The 12,156-nt window shown below is 40.7% G+C and overlaps 1 protein-coding gene across 3 annotated transcripts in view; it reads right to left on the bottom strand.

Moving 5' to 3' along the window:
* Positions 1-12,156, bottom strand: part of IL15RA (interleukin 15 receptor subunit alpha) — a 49,440-nt gene extending 37,284 nt beyond the window's left edge. For 2 of the 3 annotated variants that reach the window (XR_011977093.1, XM_072654236.1), the window contains exon 1: positions 11,852-12,061. Coding sequence is in view for 2 of the 3 variants with exons in the window: in XM_072654236.1 (XP_072510337.1) it covers positions 11,852-11,963 (112 nt within the window). In the remaining variant the exon portion in view is untranslated. Of the gene's footprint in view, positions 1-11,851 lie in introns of all 3 variants that reach the window. The other variant, XM_072654235.1, reaches the window with a different exon arrangement.

The raw sequence follows: 12,156 nt of genomic DNA on the forward strand, positions 1-12,156 counted from the left end.
ACACGGGGACTTTTTCTTATCAATATCGATATCTTCCTTGAGGTATAAAACTGATAATGGAGTCTATTGCTGAATTCAAAATTAGCTAGTGCTGCCACCCATCTCTAGCAAATAGCATATTTAACTTCGTACTTGTCAGAATGTCAGTGGATTGCTGTTTCACACTTGTAACTAAACTTCTCAATTACAGCCCACTTCAAAGTCAGAAACTCCAGCTTGTGAATGGGATATTATGTTTTGATGTCACTCAAACATCTGCTGGCAAATGCAACTGGTTTCATATAACCATCACTCTCGTTGTAAGAGACTGCTCCCAAGTCCTCTAAGCTGGCAGGACAAAAAACTTGGTTGGGCCAGCATAGATTATTACTGACACATGTGTAAAGCAAGTTGACCAAGACTTTAAATGCTTGTTTACACATGTCTATCCATATACACATGTCAGTTTCAAAACACTTTTGTGTTTCTTGCCTATTTCTGTGCCTCTTTAATCACGCATATATGAGTAAGATCAATAGCAATAGCAATAGCAATAGCAGAATAATTTTAAACAAATTTTCAATAGTAACCATTACATTTGAAAAAAGTCTTCAGTATGAAGATTCTTTGGCTGTGGCTAAGTCGGGAAAGTCTCTATTTTCTCTAGATTGATGCTCACACCCTTTTGTGATAAGTTTCAAGCCATTTTCCTCTAGCTGATACAACTCTTTTGATGATGTCATCAAAGAACACCAAAAGTTGCAGGTGATTCATGTCACTAACTACTTTTTCCATTAGTGGTAGGTTTCAAGAGCCCTTGGGTTACCTTGGGGTATATGTTCAAACTGGCAAAATCCAGATGGACAGATGAAAGTCTTTTCTTTATCTTTCTCTGTTATGTGTGCTTATCCTTAACTTCACAAATCCAATACAGAAAACCATAGCCTAATAGAAAATCCAAAGCATTTTGAACCTTTGGCATAGTATATTAATTTACTTTGCTATCTGGTAGTCTACGTATCTACACATTTTTCCATTCTTTGGTAATACTACCATGGATTCTATTAGACTTCTTGATGATGCCATTTACTAGGGGGTTCTTAAGATATTTTCTGAGTCCATCAACCACAGACAAATGGATCTTTCTAGGTCATTCATGGAATGGTCTTGAATGGTAAGCTGGATTTTGTGAGTTATTCTCTGCACATCCTACACAAGCAGGGAGAATACACTTGTCTTCTTGCTGAGTTTCTGACTCAGCTGCTCCTTCCATTCTTCCTGCCCTGGATAATCCCTTAAGTCCACTTCAGGAACTGAGGAGTGAGGTATACCCTTGTGGTGATTACTGTCAACACTTCACTCCATCCTTCAGTACACCTCCTTGAAAACTCCATGGATAGTCAAAAATGTGCAGATATTGAGTCTCAGCTTGTTGTCTGCAGTATTTTTGAACAAACTAGATAGAATTGGTTCCAAGTAATGCTGATACTTCACCAACACCTGTACAAACCAGGGCCAGAATGTCACTTTATTTTGGCACCAGAAATATCTTCCAACATATCTTAAGTATGGGTAGTTTTTGTCACTCAGTCCTCAAAGGTTAAAACCTGAAAAAAGGCTGTATATTTTCTACAAATGTTTCTCATAAAATGACTGGAACACAACAGTCACTCATGCTCCACTGTCTAGGACAGGAAAATACTCCACATTTTCAATTTTTATGGATACCTCTTTGTGAAGTCCTATGAGACCAGGTGGAAAAGAATCAGTAGAATTGCTTATGACCTAACTGTGTTTGATGGGGCTGGGGTGAGCCCCTTCCCTGGTCCAACTTCCTTATCCCTAAAACTGGTCCTATAGTCCTGTGACTCTGAAGTTCCAAAGCTGCATTCTCTTTTCTAATGCATTTAGCCTTATGTGGCTATTTTCTCCACAGTTGTAACAGATGTTAATTCTACTTCCTTGATCTTCCCCAGATGGCATGTGCGCACATCAGTCATTCTGTTGCATTCTTCAATTCAGGAAAAGTCCAGGTCTTTTCCAAGGGGACTACTGTAGGCATGACTCAAGCCAGTACCCTCTTAGTTCGGGTTCAATGATAGGATGAAATGAGGCACTCTCAGGTCATTGAATACTTAACAAAGAAGGTTTACTTTGCCCTAACATGGAAAGAATATGCAATAAAGATATAATGGCATTTAGTTTTTCTGGACGTTTCCACCCTTGTCTCCAAAATTCCATGGTCTCAGGCACTTACCAGTTCTGAGAGACCTAGGCTATCTGTGGCTAGGACTTTTTATGACTCTCAACTGGGAAGCTATGTCTGAAAGGTTGGGGCCAGTTAAGTTGTGTGGGGGAAGGAAGCTGTGTAAAGGAAACTGGGTGTCAGGAGAACACTGATTTTATCCCAGGGTCTTATCCCAATTGTTTTATTTCTGTCCCTGGGATTCTCCTTTGGAAGAATTTTTATGAACTTCTGTTTCCATTTCTGCAACCCTAGAGTAACTGTTCTACCTCATATCTTTAGTCCGTACATTGATATGAATTCCTGGACCATTTATATTTTATTTTAGGCTTCCAAGTGGGTGTTTTCTGGACATTCCTGGGCCTATTGGGTCTCAGCTACCGAACTGCACTCAAAGGAATTCATTATATTTGAGGTCTGCTTGTACTTATTCCAAGCTGACCTCATTCTCCATCTCAGCCATGATTGTCCCTGGGTCTACTAATCTCCATAATTTTGCATCTACTCAGAGCATAACGTCTTATGGTGTCTCATTTCTACATCTATAGATGCAACAAATATGGAATATAATTGACTTGATGTTTCACCATCCCCAGATTACTTTTTGTAAGCAATTTTGCCATGCTATGTTTGAATTCCTAGCCATCAGGTGTCCCAAAGGTAAAAAAGCATTGGAAGCAAAGGGAATGGGAGAAGTTCAAGGGGGGAGGAGTCTGTGCCTCCAAATGAGAAGCAAATGCTTCCTTGGGCACTCCACCAATTTAAAACAAACAAACATTTCCACTGAGATTCTCTGTCAGCCAATCCTTCTTTACTATGTGAGAGGTTCTCCAAATATGCAACACCACTGACATCCATATAAGCTGGTTTTCTCATGTTTGTTCCTTGGGGCACGAGTCTTTCCTGAGAAAGCTCCTAAGTTGAGCCAGAAGAATTTCCCTATGATAATATACCTTGTCCTATGCTTGCCATAAGAAAGAGTGTTTCTGCTCCAATCAGTGGGCCTTTCCTTTTTTGCTTTCTGGAGAGGATTCACTGTATGACTCAGGGAAAATGGGTATGTACCAACAACACCCTCAGTGTGATCTGTCTTCTAGTATCCTAATGTACCTGGCATTGGGTTGTTCCCCAAATGCCACACTGATAGTCTCAGGGTACATATACTGTCTTAGAGCTCTAGTAATATGAAAAGGCAGACTCTTTGCCTGATAGAATACAGCCTCACTATCACTAACACATTTGTTGTCTGTTGCAACTGGTCAAGTTTTTCCTTAGCATCTTGAAAGAGTTGTAAACCCAAATGTATTTTCAGGTCTGATTCTCAAAGGCTGTGCTGTGTTGCTGTCTTTGAGCAGTCATTATTTTATTAAAGTCCTCTTTCATTTCACAAGAATGGGAGAGGGGGGCAGTTTACTTAACACGATCAATGAACTGTTATCTGAATTTCTTCTGGTAACTTGTTATGTTTGAATGACTGACAGTGGCTTGGCCTAACCTTCTTCCTAGATAGACTGTCCAAATGTACTCTAACTTGGTTGTATTGCCTGTACTTCAAAACTTTTCTAACACTGCCATTCCCATATATAGGATCTGTTCCAAGTATAGGTAAACACTTTATGTATATCAATATTTGCAAGATGATGATGTTTTGTCAATAACAATTTTGGAGGATCACAATGTTGCTCCAAAATGTCAATGTTTAACCAACTACCAAAGAACAATATACAGCTTACCAAACAATTTAGTGAACTCTGATATATCTCAGTGGCAATAATAACAACACTTAAACTTATTTATGTGGAAGCAACATTCTAATTATAGTTATACTAATAAAAGTAGTCCCAAAACAAGTGGCATTCTATGGTGGCACCAAATACCAAGCATTATTATTTATAATGCTTGGGTAGTGTATAAGGGTCATATTTGGTAAGATCTGAAAATGAATCATTCCAAATCAAGCAAGAAATTCCAAATCAAAGAATCTCACCTCAGAAAAAAATCCAAATAGCATAGTATGACCACTAATATTTAAAATTTTCCTCAAAGTTAACCATTTTGGGGTTTATTCAGCTTCCTGCTCAAGTATAAAACAATAATGATAGCAAAACTATAACAAAAATTAACTAAAATAAAGATGAGAAATAAACTTTGGTAATATAGCTATAATGAGTTCTTAGACAATATCAAAGGGAAAAGAAAAATTCATTCCAGGAAGAGATTCCCACAATATAACATCAGCTTATGTCCATAAAGCAGATTTATAAAACATGACTCACATTTACAGTAATTCTGCACTTAGAAGGGTAGTTATGAAATAGCTTGTACTCATCCCCCTAATTATAGAGCAAACTATCACTGGGCCGTGAGTTGAGCTCCTAGCCCTGCACCAGGAAAGGTCCCTCTCTCCTGTATGGTTCTCATATTATTCTCATGCCAAAACCAAAGGGATCCTGGGCAATATCAAGACAGGTTCAACTACAAGTGTTTACAAGACATAATTTTAAATTTGGCAAATGAATTCTTTAGCAAAATGATGCAAAAAACAACCACATCACAGTTAAGCTAAAGGAATGCCCTTCTGTTTCTCTGGTTTATCAGTTTCTTCCGCTATTGAAACAAGTGTCATTATAAAAACTCAGTCACACACTTCCCACTTTGTACCTTTAGAAATCATCTTTCGTGGTCTTAAAGAAAGGAACTGAGGATTTGGTGGACACCTACCATTGTCACAGGTTGACACCCGCCCCTTCTTCTCTCCTCATTCTCCATAAGAGTTGCAAAAACTTCCACTGTTCCCCACAAGACTAATCTCAAATTATTCTTCTCTTTCCAAACTATGAAGAACTATAAATTCAAGGTGTAGTGAGAATATATGTCTTGCTGTGTGACCCTTTGATATTTATTAAACTCCATTTTGTCACTTGGGATCCATCTTGTAACTTTGATATGTGACACAGTTCTAATTTGCTATGGAAACTAACTAGCTGGCTAATTCGATCCCCCATGCTTTGCTTTCCCTGACTGTATTCTGATAAGCTACTTCTCTTTACCCTTGTTCTTTGGTATAAGACCGTCACTGTCAAGATGTTCATGGTTAGAACACTGGGTGCTCCCTCATCTACCCTGCATGTAGAAGGTCTACTATACTTAAATGCTTGGAGGGAACTGCTCTACCTCACTTCAAGATTGGGGTGGGGGAATCCTCCTTGGTTCACAGCTGGAAGGAATGCTATATCCTCTTAAAGAGACAGCAGAGAAATGCCCTATTCCTGTTCAGATGGTTGGGGGAACGCCCAATAAAAACCTCATACAAATCCTTAGCTAATGGAAGAATATCCCTGTACTACTTGCTTGTCTCCCACTCTCAGTTGATGCCGAGAGATCAATTCCTCCGACCCACAGAAATCACCTAACCCTCTGTATGAGAGTCCATAAAGCACTGCCCTTCTCTCTTCCTCTATCCCCATTTAGGATTAATTGCCACTGCACCTTACCTCAGGACTATTGCAGTCTACCCACTTGATTGCCAGGGCTTCCAAGTGTTAACATTAATAAGAATTCCTGTAATGACTTTTGGAGTCACCCCTTCCTGACAAAATCCAAATGAAGTAGCTGGATGGGTCATGAGTACCCTTAATCCGTGAGTCATTGGTCAAAGATATAAATAAGGTTCCTGGCAGCTACACCTCCATGAACATAGTGGAATCGGCAATAGTCCTGTTCCCCCCATCTTTACCAGAGAGAGTGAAGACTAAGTCACTGAACCCATGCTTCAGTGGTGGGAGTAGCTCATAAACCAATGCCCTAATCTTGGCTAACTACTCAGCTTCTGGGATATACTGATGAGAATGGTGCCTTGATTCAGAATTCTGAAGCATGGGCTTGTCTGAGGAACCTTGTCCCCTATTCTCTCTTCCCTTAGAGTCATGAGTGCTGACCAAGGCTGTGAGAAGGACCCTTGGCAGCCACACGTTTATGGGCAGGATTTCCTGCCCTCATCAAAGAGTAAAAGTCATCGCCTGAATCCCATACCTCAGCAAAAGGGAACTTCCCTTTTATTCTACCCTTTAGATTGATGAGGTGTTGATGAGGGCTGAGGAACAGGACTCTTGGGTCTGATACATCAGTGAATGAATAATGTCCTGTCAGTGCCCTCTAGCAATAGACAAATTTGTTTGTTTGTGGCCAGAGTTTGCTTCAGAAGGAACAAATAAATATACAGATGATAGATAAAAAAATTCAGGGTAGACAGAAAAGGGAGAGATTAATGAAGAGACCAAAGTAAAGGAAGCCTTAGAAAAAAAGGTAGAGAAAAAGAGAGATCTATTTTTTGGTCTTCGTTCATAATTTCTTCTGTTATGAGTTTCATTGTCATTTTGAGCCATTTCTTGATATCATTCCACGATCTTAAGGGGATACTATAGGAAGCTGTCATTCATCACAGATTATTTGCTTTCCTTCATATTTGCTAATTGTACTTTGTTTTTTTCTTTAGGGTTTTACCCATTTTTTTCCTGATCTGTGGGATTATTTTTGCTAGTTTATTTATTTCATTGAAGTTTTTTTCTCTCTCGATATCTTTTGTCTCTTGGTCTTCTTTAATTATCTATCACTCACTCCAATGCCTCCCTCTTCCCTGGTGCCACCAGATATTAGATGTATTTGGACAGAATCGCTATGTTAGGACTGGGCCATGAATAATCTTGCAATTTATTTTACACTCACTGCCATGGCCACATGAGGCAAGGGGAGGATAGTCACTGAGTTAGTGCTCTAAGTATTAAAATTCTTCAGTGTTAATTCATAAGAATTTTTTTTACCTTACACTGTTCTGTCTTCTTTTCTTGAGGCTTTAGCCCAGCCCTCCCTCACTCAAAAGAAAGTCAAGTGCAAGTCATGTCATTATTTCTCTGATGGCATGGTCTTCTTCAGCAACAAAGGACAAACACACAGCTCTAATTACTCTCCATATGGTTTTTAAGTCCTTTGGAGGTTGAAGGATTGGAGAGATATGCAGAGAGCTATTAATCCACCATCTTTCTAGTAACAGGAGAAGTACTGTATGGGGGAAGGGGAAAGGATACAATGGTAAATATAGGGGATATAAAATCAAAAGATATTAATACAAGTGTATTTAAAAAAACAACCATATTATGGCTGGAGTACAGGATATGATACCAGCGGTAAGACCCGAAATACCAAGGACAATGGAAACAGAAGATTAGAAAACACTGAAGCTGATTAAGAAATTAAATGCCTGGGGCAAATGCTGGGTGGGAATGAAGGGGAGTAAGGTAATACAGTAGATAGAGCCCCCAGATGAGAGTCCAGAAGACCTGATTTCAAATCTGACCTTAGACACCAGCTGTGTGACCCTGGGCAAGTCACTTAACCCTGTTTGCCTCAGTTTCCTCATCTGTAAAAAATGATCTGGAGAAGAAAATGGCAAACCATTCCAGTATCTTTGCCAAGAAAACCCAAATAGTTGGACGCAACTGAAATGGCTTAACAAAGATTAAAAACCTAATTAATTCAAAGGTGTTATTAATTGAATATATTATCCTTCCTAGAAGGATGGAATTTTAAAAACGGAAGTTTCAGGAATACAATGGTTAACATACATACATATAATTATATATAAATATACAAACATATAATATATGCATATATATGTACATACATTTTATATGTATATGTAGATTATATTGTCTCCCCTGATAGAATATGAGTTCCATAAGGGTAGAGACTATTTTGTGTCCACATATGCCTAGTGTCTAGTGTAGTACTTAATAAATGCTTGTGATTAATTGTTTTAAAAGTGTCTTACTTCTGTCAACATGTCTTATTCTTTAGCCATCCAGAAATAATATGGTTATCTTTATTTTTAAAGGTTTTATTGGTACCTTTCGATTTCATATCCCCTATATTTCCCAGTGTTTACCTTCTTTCTCCTTACAATGCTTCTCCTGTGACCATCAAGATGGTGAATTTGTAGCTTTCTGCAAACCTCTCAGCAGAGTGCCTGGCACATTATAGACACTTAATAAATACTAGTTGACTGACTGACTCTTCAATTCTACAATCTCCAAATGAATGAAAGAAGCTCTTTCTTCCTTTTTCTCACTGTCCCCTCTTCTATTCTGTAACAAAGAACACAAATGCGAAGTTCTAAAGGTAGGAAAAAAAGTTTAGTATCTGTACTGGGTAATTAATTATGTTTATTCTTGTCTCTTTCGTGTAGTAATGCTGCAGGATTTCATGATTATTTGTAAGGGATTATTTGTACTCTGCCCCATTCGAAAAGAACAGAACACCCAGATTTCTTGGTTAAATTAATCAGAGGCAGAACAGGGTGTGAACAATGCCCAGGTCCTCTACTCAATCAATTAATCACAGGTATAAACTAATGGAATTACTTGAATTTCAGGCTATGCCCTGGAATTGGATTTTTTTTAAGTAGCAAACTAATTTGCAATCTACCATCTAGGGGCGAGACCTACTGACAGATAGCTTCATCCAAACCTCTGAAAACAAATCCTTTGAGTTATAAGGGAAGAGAAAAATATCTTTGTCTTCTCTTCCAACCAAAGGAAAACCTTTCAAATTCATAAAGTCCAGCAGCTAGGTGGCATAGTAGATCGAATGCTAGGCCTCGAATCAGGAAAACTCATCTCCCTGAGTTCAAATCTTGACTCAGATATTTACTAGCTGTTTGATCCTGGGCAAGTCATTTAACCTTGCTTGTCTCAGATTTCTCATCTGTAAAATGAACTGGAGAAGGAAATGGCAAAATCGCTTTAGTATCTCTGTCAAGAAAATTTCAAATGGGGTCGTGAAGAGTTGGACGCAATCAAACAACAAAAAGAAGAAAACCTGTAAGAGTTAAAGTGCTGCTTCATTTTAATGCAGAACGAGAATGGAAACACAGGCAAAAGCAACAGCTGGCACATGAAGAGAGCCAGCAGCAGTATGGAATGGGTGGCCAGCCTCTGAGAAAAGACTGTGGGCATCTTTGAAAGTAAAGTGCTTCGGTGCTAATTTGAGAATAGCTATATCCACAAAAAACAATTTTTATGCACTTGAAGTGAAGAAAAGACTTATAATTTTGCTTTGCTCTTTCTAGTTGTACGCATGCCAGAATAAACAGAGGTTTTTTTAACACGAAGGAAGATTAGCTACATTTACTTTCTCTTTCATTTTCCCCAGAAAGTCACTTATTCCTGAATACCCTTACTGGGGTTAGACTACAATGAAACAAAACACAGCTTATTTCTGACTGCTTCTCCCATTATTCATTCCTCTCTGCCCCCAATATTTTCTTCTTCCATCAAGTATAAAGTTTCTCCATAGAATGTGTCCAATCTTGTCCTCTCTCCTTATCTAGTTTAGGATGGAAAGTGAAAGCAAAAGGAAAAGCCAGTTCCTCCTCTGGTTCCCTCCCACCATAGGACTGGGGGCAGCTAGCTGGTTCGGTGGATACAGCACCAGTGCAGGAATCAGGAGGACCTGAGTTCAAATCTCACCTCAGACATTTGACCTTCACTAGCTGTGTGATCTTTGGGAAATCACTTAACTCCACTTGCCTCATCCTGGGTCATTTCCAGTCATCCTGATGAATATCGGGTCACTGGATTCAGATGGCTCTGGAGGAGAAGTGAGGCTGGTGACCTGCACAGCCCTCCCTCACTCAAAACAAAGTCAAGTGCAAGTCATGTCTTTATTTCTCTGATGAAATGGTCTTCTTTGGCAACAAAGGACGAACACACACCATAAGAATGTGAGCAGGACAGACTCTAAACCCCACCATTTTCTATCCATGACCTCCCTAAGTCCCAGTCCCTAGTTCACCTCCCCCTCCCCTAGCCTTGAGGCACTTGTGTTTTAAGCCCCATGAATCTGGTTCACCAATTTGACTCTATTAGTAGCCCAAGAGTTGCAAAGTCTTGAGTCATATAGTTCACATATTTCTGCTATTTCAGAACTCCTAAAAATCATCAATAAAAGTAAAAGCCATAAAATTCTCTCACAATCTGCTTATAGGGAATCTTTAGCATTCTAGAGTTAGAAGTCAAAACTTCTTAGTCCTATACCAAACTAGTCACTGGTGACCTCCGCTGCACCTCCTCCCCCTCCCAGCAATGAACAGATATGAATCACTGTGAAATAATGGTGATCAGAGTTTACCGGAGACAAAATTAGGAGATAGATGCAGCTTAAAGAAATAGAGTAGGCAGAATGGAAAATTAAATCATTTGCAGCTGTCAGAGGTTGGTCATAGCCAGCTGATGCAGCCCATTCTAGCCATGCCTCCTATCCTTCCTCTACGCCCCCTATTTGTTTTCTCAAGAGAGGAGACCAACTTTCAATGACTGCTCTAGCACCTTGAATTACTAAACACTTACTGAGGCCTCCCTGAACTTATCATCTTACAACAGTCGTCGCATTGGTTCCTTCTGTCAACTAAACTGTCGAGGTGAAGCTCTTACAGCCATATCTACCAAGTGAAACTGGAAGCTACATTTTCATGCCTAGTCCCAGTTGATCCTCTTCAACTCCCTCCCCACTTCCCTACCTCCTCTAGTAGGGGTGGGGTGTGTGTGTGTGGTGTTTAATCTTCCAATCTCAGAGGCTTCATACTGAATCAAGGATCCATTCTGACATCAGGAACTTCAGCTCCAGTATTTCTCTAAGTCCCTGAGGAGCATTCATTAAAGAGGAAAATGGGTTTCCAACAGATTGATGAAAGGCATACTGGAATCCAGTTTTCCTGTCTCCCCTATTCTTCCAGCTGTGCCGGGTACAACGCCTTATACATAGTAAGCTCTTAATAAACACTGATTGATTACTATACTGCACTACATATATTCCCTTCCTCTGTATCCAGTCTGGCGACCTCTTCTCTCCAGGAACTAGATCCTTTTCCAATAAGCAGAGGTTTTTCATTTTCCTAAGCCCTCCAGGGCTGGTGGTCTTTGTAACTCTTCCTCAAACCATAATGAGCGAAATCTGAACCTCATATTTTTTTGCTCATTAAAAGTGAGCTTTCAGCATACAAACACTTGGCAGCTAATTCAACAATTAAAAACACATGAACGAGAAATGGGACTCCCAGTTAAGAAGTTAGGAGGATCTGAAACTGAACGCTGAACAGATGAAACGCCCGTGAGCTCACCGGAGAGTTGGCTGAGTTTTACCTGGGCCTAAAGCTAGGCTCCGAGCTCTGCCCGAGCGCAGTGACTGCTGCTGTTTGGCTTCCGACAGCTCCCTACCTTCTCCTGCCCGCGCGGCTCTGGAGATAAAGGGGTTAACTCCCGCCCGACTCTTTCCCGGCAGCTGGAGTAGTTGACAAGTGAAACTGCGCTAGGTAAATAAGGCTCTACGCTACTCTCAGGACGCTCAGAAGCCAGACTCCAATCCTAGAGCGACACATTCGGGACTCCGAGGCAGAGAAGGCTGGATGCCCCTCGCAGCCTCTAGGAATCTCCACCCTGCGCTCCCCGCTTTGCACCTCCAATTCGCAGCCCGGTGGAGGCACATCACACCTCAGGGAGAGGGCGGCCCCCACTTTCCAGAAAGTCTTCCTCCGCGAACTCTCTGCTTGGGCTTATTTCAACCTCCCCTGCTTACCTCGCAAAACACAGGGCGGCAGATGCAGCAGCAGCAGCAGGAGGAGGAGCTGAAGCCACTGCAGGGGCAGGGCGATGACCCGGCAGCGCAGAAACTGGCTACAGTTTGCCATAAGTTGAGGCTTCCCGCCTCTGCCCTCCCCACCCCTACACGCTCTGTCCACAGTGTCCGAGCGCCAGAGCGCCACCTTAGGTTAGTTAACCGCGTGCCCACTCCAGCCCAAGCTCTCTTCTTTGGCAGCAGCACTTCTATGAGGCTGCGGTCCCTGGGGCTCCAGCTGCTCCTAAGTGGAGAGAAGGGAAAAG

This window comes from Notamacropus eugenii, chromosome 3, assembly GCF_028372415.1.
Source record: "Notamacropus eugenii isolate mMacEug1 chromosome 3, mMacEug1.pri_v2, whole genome shotgun sequence".
NCBI classification, from domain to species: Eukaryota; Metazoa; Chordata; class Mammalia; order Diprotodontia; family Macropodidae; genus Notamacropus; species Notamacropus eugenii.